General features: G+C 37.8%; 3 protein-coding genes across 3 annotated transcripts in view; all 3 read right to left on the reverse strand.

The window, feature by feature from the left end:
• The window catches only part of LOC112904598 (dynein beta chain, ciliary-like), a 14,136-nt gene extending 9,886 nt beyond the window's left edge, over nt 1–4,250 (reverse strand). Inside the window, exons 1-4 of the mRNA XM_025975010.1 lie at nt 4,002–4,250; nt 3,189–3,218; nt 1,738–3,105; nt 1,248–1,475 (exon numbers count right to left, since the gene is read on the reverse strand). Of these exons, the coding sequence (XP_025830795.1) occupies nt 1,248–1,475; nt 1,738–3,105; nt 3,189–3,218; nt 4,002–4,250 (1,875 nt within the window). The remainder of the gene's footprint in view (nt 1–1,247; nt 1,476–1,737; nt 3,106–3,188; nt 3,219–4,001) is intronic.
• On the reverse strand, nt 1,147–1,760 carry LOC112904597 (dynein beta chain, ciliary-like). The gene has a single exon (XM_025974986.1). It carries the CDS (start codon nt 1,758–1,760, stop codon nt 1,167–1,169), a length of 594 nt encoding a protein of 197 aa, XP_025830771.1. The 3' UTR covers nt 1,147–1,166.
• Nucleotides 4,251–4,665: 415 nt separating the features above from the next.
• Nucleotides 4,666–22,999, reverse strand: LOC108743358 (dynein beta chain, ciliary). Its single transcript, XM_018478905.2, has 8 exons — nt 22,482–22,999; nt 20,305–20,646; nt 18,380–20,192; nt 17,443–17,729; nt 16,145–17,377; nt 15,514–16,086; nt 13,593–15,305; nt 4,666–12,244 (listed from the first exon to the last, which is right to left on the reverse strand). The coding sequence occupies exons 1-8, from the start codon at nt 22,611–22,613 to the stop codon at nt 4,676–4,678; spliced, it is 13,662 nt and encodes a 4,553-aa protein (XP_018334407.1). The 5' UTR covers nt 22,614–22,999; the 3' UTR covers nt 4,666–4,675.
• Between the last annotated feature and the right edge of the window lie 313 nt (nt 23,000–23,312).

The following is a 23,312-nucleotide window of genomic DNA, read 5'->3' on the forward strand; positions in this document are numbered from 1 at the left end:
TGTCAGCACAGGGCAAAGTAGTATTACGTAGTTAGTATCAGCAATTTCTTATGCTGAAGTGTACGATGTGTTGCATACCAATTTACAAACAATTCCTTTAAATTTAATTTTTCAAAACATTTTTAATACAAAGTGAACAAATTGTTCACAAAAGTGAATTTCGACCAATCGAAGCAATGGTGCTAACAGTTTCGAGCTCACAGTGACTGATGGGGGGAAGAATTAGTTTAATTTAAAGAAATTTATCCTGGATGCATCCGGAGTGTTTAAGAATTACCCAACATAATAATATGACTGAAAATTACCCCGTAGATTACTAGCGGCCAAATCATATCTTCTCTTTCTAAGATAAGTTATTGAATTTGTTTTTAAAAACAATAACAATGACATTTTTATTACAGTAGAACCATGATAACTTAAACCTCGAAAAAGTATTAACCTCTATAAATTCATAAAATTTTGTTCCCTTCCCCTCGGAGTGTTAAACTTCTATTACTTAAAATAAAAACCCTCTATAACTTAAAGGAATAATTTGAGCTTTCTAAGATAAGTTATTGAATTTGTTTTTAAAAACAATAACAATGACATTTTTATTACAGTAGAACCATGATAACTTAAACCTTGAAAACGTATCAATCAACCTCTATAAATTCATAAAATTTTGTTCCCTTCCCCTCAGAGTGTAAAACTTGTATTACTTAAAATAAAAACCCTCTATAACTTAAAGGAATAATTTGGGCATCCTCAGTAAGCAGTGAAAAGTGGTTTGAATCGGGAGAAAGTCTTCTGTGTAAAAACGAAGAATTGCTAAATTTCCTAATTTAGAAAAATGCTTGGCTAAGACAGTGTAGAAATATGTAAAAACATTAGTGTTAGTGGACCGATACTAAAGGAAAAAGCTGAAGAGTTTGTTGTCACTAGAAATCCATAATTTTAAAGCTTAAAACTTAAACCCTTAGTAAGTAAAAACCTCAATAACTCAAATTATTTTATGTTTCCCTTAGTCTTTATCTTATCGAGATTCTAGTGTAATACCAAACTTGCAGTTTCAAAAATATATTCAAATGTTTCATTTCATACGCTATTCATTCATGCCACATTCCCGTAACAACAATTAAAATATTAAGTGTTTATTAAAATTTCACTTTCTAAAATAATATTCTACATCATATTTGCAGTAAAATTGCGACGCCTGCTAAAGTCCACTTTGTCGGTCTCTCCTTAGTTTTCAAATTGAATGTCCAAACAAAGGTCGGTCCCCTCAATTTCGTCTTATAAACGGGACAATCGTACATGTTCTTCAGATCTTGTTTATCTTGCGTAATCGCCTTAATATATATTACGGGCACAACTGGATACAATTCTTTCAGTTTCGAGTCAGCTATACTACCAGTAGCGATATCCCATCGTGCCCCTTCCATGAATAGTCCGTGGACATAAGCACCCTCTCTTGGTGGACTCGTAAAATCTTCTTTCTGTTTCTTTGTTACGTCAGTAAGCAGACACATCTTATCCAACGGCCATTCATTTTTTCGAGCCGTCTGTTGCATAATGGCCGTAAGAAATGATTGTGGATTGAAGAATCCACCCAACCAGACTGTTGGAGGCAAATTTAAATCGCCAGACCAGTCTTCTAAGCTTCTAATTCTATTTCCCAAGTCTGCACACCACGCACTAAGGCCAAGTAGGCTGGGATAGGCTTTGGCTACCCAAGGATCAGGTACTTTATCCATAAACAAAAATTCCATCAATTCCTCCATGNCTGGGGGTGTTCCCCAAATATTCGTACTGATAACGAAACTGGGCGTCGCAAATGTTAGCGAAACAGTCAGCGATTTTGTTGTCCCATCTGTGACGCAATTGACTTTGCCATTGGAATGCCTGGGAGTTGTCAACTTTTACAGCTATCATTTTTGCCACCACGTCTCTCGAATGGACGTCGATCGTGCAAATAGTCATAATTTTTTGCCGATCTCCGCTGGTCAAGTCGCCCAAAAGTAAATTAATGAGTGCATTCAACTGGGCAATCTGTTTCCTATTATAATCTTTCAGTGCATTCTCGTAACCCTCTTCCAACCTAGCGAAAGCCATGTTCACTTCTGTCGTCCACCATATTTGCGTTCCACAGAGAGCTGGCTGAGCCGGATAGTCGTACAACCAAACTTCTCTTGGTTTTTCATCGTAACTGACCACGGCGTCTTGGAAGACCTTACGTAACGTTGTACGCATTACATCTATTACCCTGTTTAGCCATACTTCGACTTTACCCGAACAATCACAACTCGATATGAACGGAACATATTCCTCGTGTTCCTTCGACATCATTCCCGACGCTCTTTTACTATCTCTACCTCCTTCTTGGACGAATCTTAGTTTTGCCAAATTGTCAAATAGTTTCGTCAGATGTCTGCAAACCATCGGAGGATTGTTCCCGTTGGATAGAATATCCAACAAGTCGGCCGATGAAACAAAGTAGAAACGGGGAAAAGCCAATCTCTTCGTTTCTAAATAATCATTGAGAGCTTTCTCGCAAAGGGTCAAATCAGCTTCCAAACCTTCAATGCGACGTACCAAGCCAGGTTTATTGGTAGCCACTATAACGTTCAAGTTTCTGGTCATGTCATTCAATACATCCTTAAATTCCTTATCGATTCTATCGAATCTTCTGGAATCTTCCGGTAACTGCGACCGAATATCCTCAGAACCTATGAAAATGCTCTCCAAATAACTCCATTTCCTCTGAACTTCGTAGAAAACCGATATCACAGCATCGGCCATCGAAAGCTTCGTAAGCCATTCGGTTACTTCCGTGAAGAAGAAGTCAATAAACTTCGATGTCATCATGTTTTGCAAAGCTCCTTGATGTTCTTCTAACAACTCCACCATTTCTTCGGATCCCTTTAAAAGTTTCAATTTCGTCCTTTCGTGATACTCGACCTCGAATTCGTACGAACTCCAAGTCGCTTTAATTTCTTTCAATACCTTCTCCATAGCCATCTCCTTGACCGATTTATCAACGATCGTTTTAACTTCTTCTTCGAATTTGTGCAAATTCAGCACCAACAAATCATTCAATGTAGTAGAATCGTCCATGACAAACTTCACCTAATAATAGAATTTTTTTAATTTTAGTTGGCAAGTACTTCGTATACAGGTCAGTTTTGATTTCGTTTTTCGTTTTTACTTACAGTATAGTGTGGCGGTAAAATTTCCTTAACCTAAGATGGTAGCAATAAAACAATAAAGAAAATCCAAATTTTTGTATATACAGTGGATTTCTGGTAAAACGACGACGAAGAGACCATAAGTAATTTCATCGATATATCCGGAAGTCGTTATAAGCAAAGGTAAAGAAATACAGATACGTATGTACATTTCTTCAAACACTCTGTGTATTCATTCAAGAATTCATAAGAAATCTCATAAAATATTTTGTGTTCGAAAAACCTTCTTGCCAATAAAAATAACGGAGAATAGTGTGAATCGCCCTGTAAGTACTTTAGATGCGAATAGAGCTCAATGAAATCGATTAATTTAAAAATTTAAAATTCGAATCGAATATTCCGTATTTCTAGTAGTCCGCAAAATTTTATAGTAGGTACTCTAAACCTCAAACAAATCAAATTTTAGTTTTAATTAGCAATTAATCGCTAAATTGTAGATATTAATAACACTTAGAAAAAAATTAATTAGAAGAAACTCAAAGAAAATCCGTTTTCATCATAAACCACCCCCTAGCTACATCCACATAAATTTTGAAGATCCAAAATATTCTTAGTCAATAATTATAATTAGCCTATTAGCCAACCAATAGGAACGATTGATCAGAAAATCCAGCTTGGCTCTGATACTTTGTAATTAGTATCGAGGAACGATTGGTGTAAAAATAAACTTTAATAATTACAATACTAATTCGAAAATCAAATCGAACGTTACTACTGGATTCGCAACAACATAACTGAGAAACTTGGAATTTTTAGAAACAAATCTTGACTACTTACCGTCTTAATCAACGTTATATCTTCTCCCAAAAACAAAAACCTAACTTTCTTATTTTTGATTGCGTCTTGAATGGTCTTGACCTGTACTGCTACCACCGACAACACTTCCACAGAGATCCTATTGAATTCGTCAAAACATCCCCACGTGCCAGTTTGGGCCAAGCCCTTGTAGATGTTTCCGACCGATTTGTAGTCCATTTGTTCCGAACAATTAAACACGTATACCATAATGCCCAAAGCTTTGNGCATCCTCAGTAAGCAGTGAAAAGTGGTTTGAATCGGGAGAAAGTCTTCTGTGTAAAAACTAAGAATTGCTAAATTTCCTAATTTAGAAAAATGCTTGGCTAAGACAGTGTAGAAATATGTAAAAACATTAGTGTTAGTGGACCGATACTAAAGGAAAAAGCTGAAGAGTTTGTTGTCACTAGAAATCCATAATTTTAAAGCTTAAAACTTAAACCCTTAGTAAGTAAAAACCTCAATAACTCAAATTATTTTATGTTTCCCTTAGTCTTTATCTTATCGAGGTTCTAGTTTAATACCAAACTTGCAGTTTCAAAAATATATTCAAATGTTTCATATCATGCTCTATTCATTCATGCCACAGTCCCGTAACAACAATTAAAATATTAAGTGTTTATTAAAATTTCACTTTTCTAAAATAATATTCTACATCATATTTGCAGTAAAATTGCGACGCCTGCTAAAGTCCACTTTGTCGGTCTCTCCTTAGTTTTCAAATTGAATGTCCAAACAAAGGTCGGTCCCCTCAATTTCGTCTTATAAACGGGACAATCGTACATGTTCTTCAGATCTTGTTTATCTTGCGTAATCGCCTTAATATATATTACGGGCACAACTGGATACAATTCTTTCAGTTTCGAGTCAGCTATACTACCAGTAGCGATATCCCATCGTGCCCCTTCCATGAATAGTCCGTGGACATAAGCACCCTCTCTTGGTGGACTCGTAAAATCTTCTTTCTGTTTCTTTGTTACGTCAGTAAGCAGACACATCTTATCCAACGGCCATTCATTTTTTCGAGCCGTCTGTTGCATAATGGCCGTAAGAAATGATTGTGGATTGAAGAATCCACCCAACCAGACTGTTGGAGGCAAATTTAAATCGCCAGACCAGTCTTCTAAGCTTCTAATTCTATTTCCCAAGTCTGCACACCACGCACTAAGGCCAAGTAGGCTGGGATAGGCTTTGGCTACCCAAGGATCAGGTACTTTATCCATAAACAAAAATTCCATCAATTCCTCCATGACTGAACTGATGGTCAATTCACCTTTCAGTCCAAGTTCCAGTTCTTTCAACGATCGTTTCATCTCGTTTGTTAACATATTCATCCTTTCGCATTCTTGGAAACAAACGATAATGAATGGAGTTCGTTCTTCCACTTTGGCCATCATTTCGTGCACAGGAAATGCTTCCGGAAGTCTGTCCAAAATATCTTCGATCGCCATTCTGACTTTATCTTCTTTCGATATTCCAACGCCAACTGCAGCTTCAGCTTCTCTCGGTTGAAGTTCGAATACGGTTTGGAATAAAGTTTCAGACGTCGCAGTTAGGAAACCAATTTCAGCATTCGGGTGTAATCCGTACAAATTAGGAGATTCCGGTGGTAATCTGTCATCTATGTAACGATGGTAGTTCTGATAATCTGTGTTGGGGGGTGATATAAAACCTGGCGCCATTTCCAATTCGCCTTCTACTAACTCGGGCTGCATGTATTCTAAAAGGTACGTTCTACACAATCGCCTGTCCCAGTCGTCAGTAATATGACCTCCGTACATAATCTCCCCGAAAAGGTATCGCAGGTCGTCCCACGGAATTCGGGGGTTCCCTTCTAAATAATTATACAATACGTTAATACTGATGGTAAGATCGCCAAAATTGAATGGATAAACCCTATTCCATCCTTGCGCTCCAAATTTACGTCTCTCTTGGATTACTGCATGGAAATAGCAAAGAGCGAATAATATTGATTTAAATTCTGCCTCTTTTGTGCACATTTCTAGTGTTTCTTGGGTAAAATTGTCCAGAGCTTTATGAAGATTGGCAAACATTCCTGTTGGCGGTTCGTTTGTTATTTTTATCGACGACTCAAGTATTCCTTGTGGCAGTACATTAGACATCGGATCAGCAGATGCTTCTGCACTCATATAAAGTCTGTAATCTTTGTGAGATTCTTCGTTGAACTGTTCCATCTTCTTTTCTAATGTGGGTAACCATTTCACGACCAAGTGAATATTTTCGAGGATAACCCATTGACCAAGCTCCGCTGAAACGTCCATCGCATGCTCTGCAACTACTTCTTGGCCTTGTCCAAGAGAAACCATATGAAAGTTGCCGGAGTCGAACATAAAACCCAACTTTTTACCTAACATTTCTACGTCCTTTAAAGGATTTACGCCAGGTGATATTATAAAGAATGTCGGTGTTGAATTGCTCGTTTCTTCGTACGACTTCTCAAACGGAATCGATCTAGCGGTAATATACTTGGAACCCAATTTCTCTTCAATAAAAACATTTATAGCATAGGTCATTCGGTCTGGGCGAAGTGCTCTCATTATACATAACCTTTGAAGTGACGTCTTGGATTTCCATTCGCCTGGTAATTTCTCCTTTTCGGGATTTTCACTTTCAACAAATTTTCTCCATCGTTTTGCAGAACCCTCCAGATCCTTATCGAGACCCTTAAACTCGTCCCTGTTGGATAAAGCTTTAACACCCCCCCACGACTGATGACTGAGGAAATCAAGAGGAGAATTTACACCAGCAACTATTGGAAAACGGAGGAGAAAATCGAGCTCCTCCGATGTTATTTCTTCCGCATTGAGCAAAATCTGAAATGCCATTTGTGATTTAAATATAAGTTTATCACGTTCGAATAATCCCCTGCTGGTGTACATGAAAACCATGAACGTTATGCTGTCCAATAAATTTATCACTCGAGCTTTAAGACTGTCTGCCTCATCAGCTCTTGCCAGAGCATTCAGAAACACTGTGGTGAACGCCTTTAATGAAAACTGATATATGAGATTGATTTTGCATAATTCGTTCAATATAAAATAAAGAAGGGAAGCCCTTATGGCTGCAGGTCGATAATGTTCTCTAGCTACGTCAATTTTAATAGATGTTGCTTTTGCTTCAACGGATTTTATTTCAATTTCCGCTGCAGTTTTTTTAGTTCGTTCCAGATTTTCTACCAATGCAACATCTCCCAATATATTGCCCGTTGCCGAAGATAATCGCTCTAATAAAGCATCTTCACAGTATTTTATCGTGATCTTAAAATCGTTCTGTTGTTTTGTCAGAGAAGATTTTAATGTTTCCAAATCCGGCCTTTCGGCCTTCACCACTTCCGCCAAAAGTTGCTCCTCTAAACCATCCCTTGTGACTGTAAAGTTTATCAAAGTAGTTTGTGCCTGGATTTCCGGTTTATAATGGGGATTTGCCAACTTTGTTTGAATTATGAGCCTGAAGTTAGGATCATAGTCAACTTCTTTGTCGCCCAACTTAATTGCCTTTCCCTTCTTTATCAAAACTCTTCCAAGAATGGGATCTAAGACGGCATCAAGAGCTTCACCGATGTTTTCCAAGAGAACTACTTTCCCATTAGAAATCGCCCTTTCTATCATGTCCAAGTAGTTTCTAGTTGTAAGTCTCACTACTATTAGTTCCGAACCGAATCTGTTTTTTATCCACTTTATACCTTGAAGTTGTGGATCGATCATTAGAGGCCACCTCGCCGAATTAACTAAAATTGTGGCGTTTTCTGTGGACATGCTGTCACTTGGCAAGCCTTCATTGTTCCACTTAGCAACCACTGCATCGTCTATTACAAGCGATAGAGGATTTAGGTCTTCGGTCATCGGAATAGGAGGGTCACAACGTTTCAGATACGGCAACCACTTATTCTTCATCATATCTATACGATACTTTCTCATAAAGCATCCAACGTACGATATAAATGAAGTCAAAAGTAAAATATCTCCTGGAGTTGTTGTGATTGATGCTTGATAGCTTTTTATCGATTCCCTCCATCGGACGTTTTCTGATGCAAGTCCGTTGACTAGCCTGTTTGCTAAATCGATCATCAAGGCAGTTGCATCCGCTTCTGCTTGACATTTCATTTTAGCTTCTGTTGCTACATCAAAATCCGCTTTCAACACGGCTAGCTGTTGTTCGAGTACGCCCAACTTTGTATTCAATTCCGTCAATTTTGCTCGCGCAGCGTTCAAATCGTTCGTCGCCTTCTGCAGCGCCTTTCGCTTGGGCTCAACCACTACAAAAACATCATAATACTTCAAAATGTTAATAACCCAGGAGCAGAGTCCAGCTGCAGCGGCCGATTTGGTTAAAATATTCTCGTAATTGAATCCTGGAGTTTGAGTATACTTTATTACTTCTTTCACTACCTCGGGTTGCATATTATCCTTGTCGTAGTTAACAAGGTCAGACAAAAATTGGTCGACTTTTGCCATTATACCTTTGCAGGCTTTCCAACTGCGGTCTCTCGGCATAGGTTTATTTTTTGGTGTAAACAAAACCAAAACGGCAGCAGTGACAGCAACGACTGCATCCGGCGGTTGAGCGAAAGACTTCAGTTCGGTAAGATTGTTCTTATTCAACGTATTCAACGCTTGCTGGGCGGCAATCAAGGCTGGCTCGGCTTTTGCCAATTCTTCCGCACATATTTTCTGCTGGACGGACACTTCCTCTTCTACTACTTTTACTTTAGCTTCTTCTTCGGAAGCAAATTCTTTTTCGCTCGATACTTTTTCGTTTTCTACAGCCAAAACTTTAATCAAAGCATCGGCGGCTGCATTCTTTTCTGCCAGTTCGACTTCTTGCACTGCCAAAATATCTTTCAACCCGTCCACCTCTTCGGCAGTGGAAACAAGTTTCGTTAGCCCATTTTCAAATTTAAATATGTTATTTTCTATGTTGCGTATTTTCTCTGTTAACAATTTCGAATATAGAGCGATCAATTCTAAAAATGTCTTTGGTGTCGTGTAATTGTACCGCTTTTCGTTTAGAAGATATGCAGCTGACATATCATTTACTACAACGTGCACGAAAGACATGTACAACGATATCGGATGCACCAGTTCCGGTGGTAGAACTTCTATTTCGGTTAAGAATCTCTTTGATACGGACTCCAAGGCCTCCTCTGGCCATTCGTGGAACCAGTTAATCGATGTACAGTTAACAATCGCTGGAAATTTTCTGGCTCGCACTCTCAACGTGGAGCCTACAGGAGAAAAACATAGAACAGTCTTTATTATTCTCCGACAGCGTTCTATATAAAATTTCCAGCAGTTCTCCCTTGTTTCCTGCAACCCAGCCGCTTTAACTTCCGGTTTCATAACATTCAAAATATTTTCGGTCTCCTCGTCGGTGAGTAATTCGGGAATCTCACCGGAAGCAAGCATATCGTTGACAACTACCAGGAATTTCTCTTCGGCCACTTGGGAATCGGTCATCAAGAAGACACTGCTGACATTTTTCATTCCTGCCTTTACATAAATTGTGGCAATGTCAAGTTTGAGATCGACTATTGAATATCCTTTCTTCAATTGCACTTGAAAAACTTCCAACGAAGAGATGAAGGAAGAAAGACGGGTTAGACTTTGTTTTCCAGAACCGCCCACGCCAACAAGTAACGCATTGCCTCTAGGACCCTCTATTATGCGATTTATTCGGCATATATGTTGCATGGCATCGTCAAAAAGTACCAAATTCATCGCTGCCACCAAGTCATTGTAACTACTCAATGCTTCGTTCAGCAGTCTACTCAAATGATCCATATCTCTGATCATATAGTATTTTGGATCACCCAAACCTTCAGCGAAATGACAAAATATTAATGGCTCGGCCATTACCTCACCCTCGTCTAATTCTTCGAATCCTTTGCGGACTGTCTCCATCAATAGTTTACTGAAGTTCTTTATATCCGGCTGTTCGATGAATCTGTCGCTGTAAACCCTATAAGACTCGTGCATGTATAGACGTATCATGTGAGAAGCAGTGGGAGCGGCATCTCCGGTACAATACATAATACTTTGGAAAAGATTCGAGGTGTCTCTTAGATTGAAATTATAGTGGAATTTCACAGCAGTCGGTAAAAAATTAGATATTACCTTACTGTGCATATTCAGTGCAGCGGCTACAATATTGTCACAGAGTTTCTGAACGTTGGGGTTAAACTTGAGGGCAGGTATTGCCAAGTGCTGGCTGAAAATTGAACTGTAGATTACCACCATGGCGTCGTATGTCGGCGGGCTGATCGCGAATACACAAAAGTGTCGCTGTAATCTTGGATCAATCGTGAAGGAACCAGCCGTTGGATTCATACACGACACCATTTGAACATTACTTATATCTTTCAGTGATAGTTTTTGTCTGTCGTACCAATGCTGATAGTCCATCCATTGTCTGATTAATGTGTGCGGTTGTACCGTGAAGTATTTATCAACCTCTGGCATGTTCATGTCGTCAACGAAATAAATCATTGTTTTATTACCGGGAGGACCGTACATCCTGCCTGCCTTTTTCTCTAGCGGTCCTTCCAAAATTTTCTGCAGCATTTCAGATGTTGTGTAGAAATTAAAAGGGACATTCGTAACCGCGTAGCTCTCCGGAAGACTGTCAAGTTTATCGATCATTATGACGGACTTGCCGCTTCCCGCATTTCCAATTAACATAACGGGATGTTTGTTGGCTATAAGTATGTCGACGAAATATCTGACACGCACAGTCTCTGCCGTGTTCACCAGGGTTGCCTGTAACGGAATTTCGGGGTCAAACTCAAACTTGGGAACCAGGTCCGTCCACGGTTGAAACTTTTTCGTTTCTTGATCGATGTAATAATGAAACACTGTGCCGGCGGCCGGGAATTTTACGGTCTTGAACTCGTTAACGAACCATTTGCTAAATTCGTTTCTCCAATCGGCCAGTTGATCCTGGAACAGTGACGATCCGAAAGCCCATACGACACAAAACACGAAATAGATCTCGTACCATTCTTTGGGACAGTCGGGGGGGACGTTTTCAGGCACTAAAAATGCGTCTAACAAGAAACAGATCATGCACAAATGTGCAATCTCGCATATCGGTGTTATTTTCTTAAATTTCGTTCTAGTCGCGTCCAAACACGTCGGAATATATTTATCGAATAAAATCGTAAGATTGGCCTTTTCGTTCTGCGATTCTCGCGTATCGATCCAGGAACTCACGTACGGATTCCAGCCGAGATCGGCCGGATTTATGTACAATATTCCAGCCCTGGACACGGTGGCGGGTGTTGCCGTTCGCAAATTTGCAATTTCAAACAACAGTCTCATGAACGGGGTCAAAGCGATCCTTTCGTTACTCGCCAACGTCAGCACTTTGTTGTCGTCCATTAAAGTGTTCAACGATTCAATCCACATGGGATCGATATCGCCGTCGAGCACGATCCATTTCGGCCCGTCGCCGGCCATGTTTGCTTGATCTCTCATAATGACCGAAAATAGTCCGTCTTTCCATTCTCGAGTAGCCGGATTGATAATTCCGAAAAGTTCGTCGTTTGTTACCGCTTTCGGGTTCAGATCGTTGTAAAACGGTTTTCGTTTTTGGTTTGCGTACGTTTTGTTGAGAGTTTTCCAGACACACGTTTTACCTGTACCAGCAAAACCGACTATGAATACGGAATGTCTCACGGCAAACAATTCCTCGAGCTGTACAACTTTCAACACGAATCCGTCTTCCGGTTGTAGCTTCAAATCCATCGCCGATTTACGGATCGTCTTCTCAAATTCCAAATCTCGCTTACGCGGTACGTCCAAGGCCGGAAATAAGTCGCCAATCAGACCCATAAATACCGGTACGTCGTCGGTAACGATTTTGGGAATGTTGAAGTCTCTCAGTGCTCGCATAAGCACCTGATCTTCAGGTCTCAATCTGTCACCTCTCTTCAGAGAACCCGCAACGACCAGTACTGACTTGATGGCACGTAAACCCCAGTCGTAGTGATCTTGTTTGCTCAGTAGTTCTTTACATAGCGTGTAGAGTGTGATGAATTTTCTGGCTAAAAGACGAGCCTCTTGAAATCCCTCTGCCACCAGCATAATTTCGCATATGAGCGCAAAGTCTGGCACCACCATTGCACAGGGGCGGAAGAGAGCTTTCAGATTTTCGGGGAGCTCGGTTCTACCGGCGTAACCAGGGTTCATGGTTATGAAAATCCCAACCTAGTAAACCAAATAAACAATTTTAGTGCATGTATGTACCTACAGGATGTTTCACATAACTTCTCTGCCCCCACATTTCTCAGTTATTTTTGGCGAAAGACAAAAAACTCTCAAATCTTTATTTTATGACTTATTTTATCACGTATTTGTAGCAATTAAAATGGAAAACACTCTATATTTTCTTCTATTTTTAACTTGAGAAGAATTACATAACATTCGATCGAGTCGTTTCTTTGTTTAAACAAAAAGGATGAAAATTAGTAAATTTTGAAAAAGATTTATTTGATCTAATTAATTATGATATAGCGATACTTTAAAGGAAACAGATACTTCTATCCAGTACCAGTCGAAACGATTTGAACATTTTGTTGTAACACGATAAATAGTTGAATCAATTAATATGAATTTCAATGGACTTCCACTTATTTTTCTACATTATCATTACGAGATTTATCATTAAAAAGAATTGAATATTGTTATTAACTGGGAAGTTGTTCGTATGAAACTCAAGGGTTGTTTCGGTGATGCGATACCCCGAATACAGAACCACTTGTTAGTATTTGTGAAAAAATATAAATTTTAAAAATTTTNTAAAAATCCAAATTTTTGTATATACAGTGGATTTCTGGTAAAACGACGACGAAGAGACCATAAGTAATTTCATCGATATATCCGGAAGTCGTTATAAGCAAAGGTAAAGAAATACAGATACGTATGTACATTTCTTCAAACACTCTGTGTATTCATTCAAGAATTCATAAGAAATCTCATAAAATATTTTGTGTTCGAAAAACCTTCTTGCCAATAAAAATAACGGAGAATAGTGTGAATCGCCCTGTAAGTACTTTAGATGCGAATAGAGCTCAATGAAATCGATTAATTTAAAAATTTAAAATTCGAATCGAATATTCCGTATTTCTAGTAGTCCGCAAAATTTTATAGTAGGTACTCTAAACCTCAAACAAATCAAATTTTAGTTTTAATTAGCAATTAATCGCTAAATTGTAGATATTAATAACACTTAGAAAAAAATTAATTAGAAGAAACTCAAAGAAAATCCGTTTTCATCATAAACCACCCCCTAGCTACATCCACATAAATTTTGAAGATCCAAAATATTCTTAGTCAATAATTATAATTAGCCTATTAGCCAACCAATAGGAACGATTGATCAGAAAATCCAGCTTGGCTCTGATACTTTGTAATTAGTATCGAGGAACGATTGGTGTAAAAATAAACTTTAATAATTACAATACTAATTCGAAAATCAAATCGAACGTTACTACTGGATTCGCAACAACATAACTGAGAAACTTGGAATTTTTAGAAACAAATCTTGACTACTTACCGTCTTAATCAACGTTATATCTTCTCCCAAAAACAAAAACCTAACTTTCTTATTTTTGATTGCGTCTTGAATGGTCTTGACCTGTACTGCTACCACCGACAACACTTCCACAGAGATCCTATTGAATTCGTCAAAACATCCCCACGTGCCAGTTTGGGCCAAGCCCTTGTAGATGTTTCCGACCGATTTGTAGTCCATTTGTTCCGAACAATTAAACACGTATACCATAATGCCCAAAGCTTTGCCCAAATCTTTCGTGGTTTCGGTTTTTCCTGTTCCTGCGGGTCCAGCAGGAGCACCGCCCATTATTAAATGGAGACTCTGCGTCAACGTGATGTAACAACGGTCAGTGAGCGGGGTTATGACTAATCTGGGGGTGTTCCCCAAATATTCGTACTGATAACGAAACTGGGCGTCGCAAATGTTAGCGAAACAGTCAGCGATTTTGTTGTCCCATCTGTGACGCAATTGACTTTGCCATTGGAATGCCTGGGAGTTGTCAACTTTTACAGCTATCATTTTTGCCACCACGTCTCTCGAATGGACGTCGATCGTGCAAATAGTCATAATTTTTTGCCGATCTCCGCTGGTCAAGTCGCCCAAAAGTAAATTAATGAGTGCATTCAACTGGGCAATCTGTTTCCTATTATAATCTTTCAGTGCATTCTCGTAACCCTCTTCCAACCTAGCGAAAGCCATGTTCACTTCTGTCGTCCACCATATTTGCGTTCCACAGAGAGCTGGCTGAGCCGGATAGTCGTACAACCAAACTTCTCTTGGTTTTTCATCGTAACTGACCACGGCGTCTTGGAAGACCTTACGTAACGTTGTACGCATTACATCTATTACCCTGTTTAGCCATACTTCGACTTTACCCGAACAATCACAACTCGATATGAACGGAACATATTCCTCGTGTTCCTTCGACATCATTCCCGACGCTCTTTTACTATCTCTACCTCCTTCTTGGACGAATCTTAGTTTTGCCAAATTGTCAAATAGTTTCGTCAGATGTCTGCAAACCATCGGAGGATTGTTCCCGTTGGATAGAATATCCAACAAGTCGGCCGATGAAACAAAGTAGAAACGGGGAAAAGCCAATCTCTTCGTTTCTAAATAATCATTGAGAGCTTTCTCGCAAAGGGTCAAATCAGCTTCCAAACCTTCAATGCGACGTACCAAGCCAGGTTTATTGGTAGCCACTATAACGTTCAAGTTTCTGGTCATGTCATTCAATACATCCTTAAATTCCTTATCGATTCTATCGAATCTTCTGGAATCTTCCGGTAACTGCGACCGAATATCCTCAGAACCTATGAAAATGCTCTCCAAATAACTCCATTTCCTCTGAACTTCGTAGAAAACCGATATCACAGCATCGGCCATCGAAAGCTTCGTAAGCCATTCGGTTACTTCCGTGAAGAAGAAGTCAATAAACTTCGATGTCATCATGTTTTGCAAAGCTCCTTGATGTTCTTCTAACAACTCCACCATTTCTTCGGATCCCTTTAAAAGTTTCAATTTCGTCCTTTCGTGATACTCGACCTCGAATTCGTACGAACTCCAAGTCGCTTTAATTTCTTTCAATACCTTCTCCATAGCCATCTCCTTGACCGATTTATCAACGATCGTTTTAACTTCTTCTTCGAATTTGTGCAAATTCAGCACCAACAAATCATTCAATGTAGTAGAATCGTCCATGACAAACTTCACCTAATAATAGAATTTTTTTAATTTTAGTTGGCAAGTACTTCGTATACAGGTCAGTTTTGATTTCGTTTTTCGTTTTTACTTACAGTATAGTGTGGCGGTAAAATTTCCTTAACCTAAGATGGTAGCAATAAAACAATAAAGAAAAAAAGTAATAGAAATATTAAAATCAACAAAATTACCGATTATAATTTCTTTCTAAGTAAAATACCTTTGTTGCTTGCATCAACTGTTGCCAATGTCGGTCCCTGATGGCAGGATTTTGAAGTTCCGTCACTGCCCTAAGAGATGTCAGGAGATTCTTTATAACACCTTCGAATTGTATGTAGACATCCCAACTTCGAAGCTCCTTGTCCATAGCCTTGATGTCTTTGCCAAACTTTTTCAGTTCCATTTCCATTCCCTCAACGTCTATCTTCTTCCACGGAGTCTTCTTCCAGTCTTCTATCCAAGACATTACAATGTTCACGTAATCCCACAGTTGCTTCAGTAATCTTATTTCCCGTCGACAAACCTTGATCTGTTTGAATTCTTGAAAGGGAATTTCAAAGAGAAACGTCTGCTCCTCAAGTTTATTTTGTTCATTTTCGAGATCGGTAATTTCCCTGTTCGCTTTGTCCATTACGTCATAGACGTTTTTGCAATCAAATTTAAACATTGGATAAGTCCTAAACACGTCTCGGTACATAGTTTGTCTGATTTCATAGATCATAATTCGTCTCTTGATCGCGTTCACTTGTTTGGCTTGTAAGGGCGCAACGTTTTGTTTGGTAGTCACAGCCACCTGAAATAATTTAATTAGATTTAATTTAAACGTGTAATGCTAAAACAAATGAAATAACCTTTTTGCATTGCATCCAATATTCAGGAAGTTCTTGTAACTCCACGTGAATTTCTTCTGGAAATTCGACTCCGTATTCAGCAAGTAAGTCGATAATTTCTTTCAAAGGATCGAACATGTTGTCCGTCTCCAGCATACGTTCCTTTACTTTAAATAAGTAACCCATGACCTTTATGAGACCATCGTAATCGTCTTCGTCCAGTTCCACTTGCATGGCGGGTATTGCCTCGTCAATGAATGCTCTCAGTTCGGCGAGACTATTGTAAACTCTATCTTTCAGATGTTGTATAAACATGTTCTCCCATTTGCTAACTATATTTAAAATCGCTTGTCGTAAAGGACGTACGTCAACGTGAAGCCATTTGTCTATGATGTACTCCGTTTCAACGAGTTGCATTTGCTTAAACAAATCCTCGTAATAATCTATTTGGGCTTTAAAGTCCTGCATTGTTGGTGGCGTTGGTTTGAACTCGACTCCTTCTTTCTCTTCCATCCGAATAAATTCTATTTCTTCTGCCGTCAGTATCCTTCCATAAATAAGAAATTGCTCGAGTACTTCTTGCCTATTCTCCAACCAAAGGTACTTATAAACGTCGAATTTTTTTACATAAGCCTGTGCATTCTCTATCGCAATCAGAACCTGTTGCAATATTTTAGTGTACTGGCTTTGAATTGATTCCGTGTTCAGTATGGCGCGATAATAATTGGGTTCGACGGCGTTTTCGGAAACTCTTGCCATATACTTTCCCATATTGTTCATGTCTTCTATAAGTGACACGATGAATCTGAAAAAGTTGTCCCTTTCAGCAAGATCTACCGTTGGAACGTAGACTATTCTGGGCTCGTGCAATTCCAAAACAATCGAGAATAACGGCGGTTGGTCTATTGTGTTGTCCATTTCGGTTATTATATAACTCAAACTGATCCCGACTGCATTTATCACTTTTTCATATAGGACACCGTCAATGTAATCCCGATATTCTGTCCATTTTGCTTGCCTTTCTATTTCCTTCTGTTCTTCTTCGAGAGCCTTCTGGGCAGCTTCCAGTTCAGCTTGGATTTCTTCAGGTGTTTTCTCTGGTTCTTTCGCCTTTTTCTTCTTATCTTTATCTTTGTCTTTGTCTCCTTTTCCTTTCTTCTCTTCCTCAGGAGGTGGTGGTGGGGGTGGTGGTGGTTGTGGTGGTGGGGTTTCTTCAACCACGACGACTCCCTCTTCTGGAATAGCATCCGGATCCTGTAAAAAATAAAAGGTAAAATCCAGCATAAAACTAATATCTTCTATTTCTTCTACAAACTCACCGGTTCTTCTTCGGGCTCTGGTAGGTCAAAATAGAGTCTATAGTTTTTCTCCAGCATTTTTGCTACTTCTCCAGAGGAAGCAGTAACTTGATCGTAACGTTTTTGAACTCTATCAGCTCTGTCACCAAGTCCAATGAGATTCTCTTTGATCCCTTCTTTTCTTTCAAACAACGGTAACGACCATGCCTCGATTCCCGCTATAACTGCAGCTACGTTCGCTTGTGCTTCGAGAATTCTTTCGTATAAACTTTTCGTTTTTGCATGAACATCATATATTGCATCGGTATCTAAAAAAATAATCAATGTAGTAATTACGCCAGGAAGTTGTCCAGTGACATTTTAATAACAGATAACGTTTAATAAAATATCTACATTTTTCGACAAACATGAAGTTATTAATGTCAAAATTAATTCTGAATCACTATTCATATATTGGACCGAAATATCGCCTCTAGAAACGAAATTATGGTTTAATTTGAGTTACGTGTAAACTAGGACAAAAATATTCATTAAAGAATAGCTCACTTTTTTATGATATTTACAACATATTTTCTTTTTTAATTTTCCGATCAGAAGCACATTATACCTAATTCCTAATTAATAATTGAGATAATTAGCAAATCAGGGCAGACTTCCCTTGTTGTTAGTAATTAATAGTGATGAGTAAAGAAAGAGCAAGACCAAAACTGCCTCAGTCTTGGTATTAATAATAAACTTCTGAAGCATTAAAGATATTAACTGAACTGACCCGCGGGATGTCTATCTGCGAGAAAAAAGTTGTTGTAGAGATATGAAATTTTCATACTGATTGTAGGGTTCAATCAGGATATCGACTTATTAAACTAAACTCACGTCATACGTAAATATACAGTTTTAAACATGATGTTTGACAGAATTTGCAACGGGAATCCTTTATACGTATTTTTTCGATACTTACTGTCAGTTGTCCAGTTCAACTCATTTACTAATGCTTCTAAACCTTCGTCAATAAAAGTGACCTCGTCTTCTACCAATTTATATTCAACCGGTAATGTTTTCAGCTTAATATGATTATACCATTGCACTATTCTTCTAAGCCCAATCAGACAGTACTGTAATTCTTCGTTTCTGTCGTAGAATTGAAGTATAGGTTCGGGGATTCCCTCCACTTGCAAATATTTCATGCATTTGACTTCACGTATTATTGTCGTTAGTTCGAAATCGAAATTAAGTTCTAATAATCCTGACGAATTTCGTATTAAAAGCTTCTTGTCGATATTCACTTGTAAAATTCCCGGAGCAGCTGCAGCCCACTCGGCAAATACTCTATCGAATTCGGTATTCAATATTCCAAGCATTTGGTCCCACTTTTCAAAAGCGTGCAATGTATCTTCTGATCTAACTATTTTATCGTCCAGTAGTTTAAAATCTTCACCCGGTTGCAGTATCCTTTGCTTCAGCTTGTATAACCACGTAAGCACACCCGCCGTTGGTGGATAAAAGTTATCGATTGGGATACCATCCCTTTTACCATTATCGTATTCAATCTTGACCTGATCCAATTCTTCGTTAAAAAAATCAATAAGCATCGTGTATCTTGGTCTGATGGCTGCAGCAATTATTGGTCGATCTATCAAAGTACCCATGACAGCAACAAGTTTAAAAACAGACGCCATTGTGTAACAGTCGTTTATACTTTGATTGAAAACGGCAACCAATTTCCTGTCCAGGTCTCTGCATTTTTCCGCAAATGTTTCGTAGTCCTGATGTATGTTCTGATCGTCTGGTTCCATAACATCATACTGGATATTGTTGAAAACTGCGTAGGCTTTAGTAAATTCATCGAACACTTCTTCGATTTTAGCAGCGTGAAATTTTCCTTTCAATCCGCCGATTTCAACTCTGTCAAGTTTGCCGTATTCGACGTAATCTTTCAATATTGTACAGACTAATTCCACTCTCTTTATGTAGTTCATTAGCCTTTGGAAAACCGTACGAGGATGGAAAGTCAGCTCTTTTACTTCGACTCCTGCAGGAAAGAAGTAAGCTATGTTAGCTCGAAGTACTTCGAAATCATCAATAAACGAATTCATAACATCTAACGATTTCTCGATCTTCATGATGGTTTCCTCCACGTCTCCTTGGAATATTGCGCTGGGATCTAATTGTAGCGAACACGTTTCTATAAATAGATTTTCTATTTCTTGGAGCATCAGCGCCATTTTCGAAAGTTCACAGTAATAACGGGAGTGTCCCCAAAGTAAACCACAGCAGTGCAGCAGAGGTTTTACCACGTAACCCAAATTGGGAAATTCGTTTTCGTCAAATCTCGAAAAAATTGATTCCATAGGTTTCAAGTAAAGGGTTACATCTCTTGCTTCCACTACAGCTGCAGCAACTTCTTTGAACATGGTATTGAAACTTGACACGTAAGAGCTGTTGGTATTTTCCAAATATTCTGCCATTTTCTTTACCCTGGGGTCCCTAAGTTGATCATATATACTCTCGATGTTTTTAAGTCTCGCGACCCAAAATTCAACCTCTTTGTAAGGCAGCGGATGAGCGTTATTAGCAAACATTATAGTGGAATTTTGTTTAATAATTTCTCCACAAATTTTTGTCCATCGTATAATAGTCTCTTCAATCGCTGTTTTTAAACTCAGATCAATGTCTTCACCACCAGACTCTTCGAGTTTCAGTTGCGCTTCAAATACTCTCTCAACACCCGGAGGCATTGCGAGTAAAGTTTGACTCTTAAGAGCACCCTTTGCCTTAAAAGAAAAATAATCTTTGAGTTACAAACAATGGACTAGTTTGTAAAATTCTCTTTTTTTAATTTTTCTATTTTTAAACCATTTTAAAAACAGAATGAGCTTTACCAACCTGGTAAATAACGTTTTTAAAATCCAATACGTGTTTTAAAACGTCATTAGAAATAGCCACAGGCCATCCCTTGTGATTTTCAAGGTTTGTTAATAGGGGCGCTATTACAGCTTCCCCTAGTGCTACAAGTTCGTCAACAGGTTTCGGAGATATATCTCCGAAAATTACGACGTCTCGAAAGTTTTGCATGGTTACCACGTCTCTAATTTTTTTTATGAAGAATGTGGTTTTCGCTTTGATGCCACCACTGAAGTCTTTAGTTGGAGTCAAAAGTCCTGTCGCAGGCACTGATAACAACATCATGCGCTCATCTGGTTTATTTAGAAAGCCAGTGACAATTCTCTAAAAATTGTAGACAAAATTATGGATATGGACATTTTTTTCTGGCGTAGCGTAACCCCTTTTTGTCTCCAATTTTTTTTTGGCCGAAACGTTAGGCGTTTGTCGCGAATATTTTAAAGGAAAATGCCCCAAATCTCGAAAACAGTTGTGAAGTTTTGCTAGTTTAAAGGCTAATTCACATTGAGCGCGTTTGTCGCGAATATTTTAAAGGAAAATGCCCCAAATCTCGAAAACAGTTGTGAAGTTTTGCTAGTTTAAAGGCTAATTCACATTGAGCGTGCCGGTTACGGTCATGTTACAGTCAAGCTACACTCAGAGAAAACTGCAGAACAAACTTCTACAATTGTAGAACTTTTCATTACAACTAGTAGCGAATATAGGGACAGAAACAAGTTGTAGTGAAAATTAATATAATATTGTAATTACTTTTTTCCTACAAACTGTTTGTCTCTCAACTACAACGTTAAAGAATATGTACTGCAAATTTCTCTTAAAAATTACTTTTTATTGTAGCATATCTCTATACAATAATTAAAAAAATATATACAAAATTGTAGCAAATTTGTTTACAACTGAAACGCAAATAAATATTCAATAAAAATTGCTACATTTTATCTTTATATTTTCTACAATTTTCTTACTACATTTTGTAATGAAATTTACGAAGTTGTTATTGTAAATATTTCATTCAAATTGTAAGGAATTCGTATGAGCCTCTGTCGATATTTCTCCTACAATTTACCACTACAATTTTATAGTCAAATTTAAGTTTACCGTTAGTTAACCTTACTACAAATTTGAGCTGCATTTTCTACGAAACGACCTCTACAACGTTAGAGTAATTTTTCTTAGAGCATTTTTCTGAGTGTAAGATTGGTTAAATTTAGGCCAATACTTTCATTCACATTTGAAAATTGCGCTCAATTAAAGACGCGGTCAGGATCGTGATGATCATTTTTCTTTTTTTTGAGACGATCAAGACCTAGCTATCTGACCGTGGCTGTTCATTGTGGATAACGAAACGTCATCATATTGCAGACAAAAACGGACCCTCGAAGTAGAAGGGTAATGTTCTTTTTTATCAAATCACTTATTAAAATATAACGTAACTATTAAAATTCGCTGTGAGACATCCTGAAATATCTAAGTTTCATTTCATCAACTATTAATTTTTTAAACAACAAACTGAAACTTCGTATTTTGCTTTTTATTGCGTTTTTTTTTTTAATATACCCAATCACCAATGACATTTAGAAGACAATATTTGTTCTACTTTAACCAAAATAATGCATTTTGAAAAAACATGCTCGCTGTGGATCCTGTAATCACCACTCTTGTTCTTTTTTGACTTGTTGGCAAAAACTTTTAATATTTGTCACTAATACAGTTAAATAAAATGAAATACCAGAGTTAAAGGATTAAAAAAGAAAGCATCTATCTACAATAAAGCAGTAAGTGTACGTATTATTTATAAATTAAGAACTAAAAAAAGGTTTCAGAAAATGTGATTAATCAAAGATTTTCTCCTAGTATTAAAGTAGATTCCTTAAAACAAGTTGGTTTCTATCATAACAGACGCTGCTATGATCGAGTGTGAAAGATGGTTTCTTTTGAAAAATAAAGTAGGTAATGTTTGTCGATATTGTCCGGTGAGATAGATTGATACTGAAATTACATTATATGTGTACCTCAAAATTCATCTTCATAAAAATCTTATACAGAATTTGCGCTTACAGCTGAGCGATGGTTCTTTTATAAGTAGCACATTTATACAAGACTGTGATTCGTTTGATCGTAAGTAAATTAAGGGAAGAAAACTCTGAAGAATACTTAACCAAGAATTCAGGAGTTCCGAGCATTTTATTCCATTTTTCCATTTTTAGTCTCATACTCTTGACGAGATAGTTAAGGATAAATTCCATTCTTTCATCTTCGTCGGGACCTTTCTCCTTTCCGGCATCAGCCATTGTGTTTTTGTACTATTCCTTTAACTATTACAGTAGTTCAAAAAACTTTTTCGCTTTTTCAGATTCTGTTCTTGACATCGACACAGAATCTGACATTCGCACTTGTTTGTCGCTGTTTTTTCAGGCGCTTGGCAACCACACGATCGATTTCGTTGACGTATACTTTCCTTCAACACTCTCTCATCCTTCGGGAAAGAGTAAACAATAAAAGACAACTTTTTACTGCGAAATAACGAAATTTTAAGTGTCCATAAAACGATGTCTACTAAAGATTATCTTTATGTAGTTGATGCGTAGATTTCGAAGAAACACTCTGGATTTACTACTCCACAAAAAGTTTCTGACGATCCAAATTTTCAAAAATTAAAACCACTTTGTGAATACTTCTGGAATGTTTTCTGTTTATAATATCTATATGTACATATCAGACGAAGGGTTAAGCACAATAATGTTTTCTTTCAATAATTATTTGGTTTTTGGATACTGATAGATAGATAGCTTTATTAAAAACATTACGTTTTAACTATTTTATGTATACTTACATATAAATTTTACAAACTAAAAATTTTTATTCTTCTGGATAAATTCATATTATACAAATAATACAATTAAACCAATTCGTTAACCCCTATCCCGGTATGTTTGTGTGTTTGAAGAAATTTCACTTCAGTAGCATGTTGTATAATTACACGTTGTATT

Source organism: Agrilus planipennis, unplaced genomic scaffold (assembly GCF_000699045.2).
Source record: "Agrilus planipennis isolate EAB-ADULT unplaced genomic scaffold, Apla_2.0 scaffold36, whole genome shotgun sequence".
Lineage (NCBI taxonomy): Eukaryota > Metazoa > Arthropoda > Insecta > Coleoptera > Buprestidae > Agrilus > Agrilus planipennis.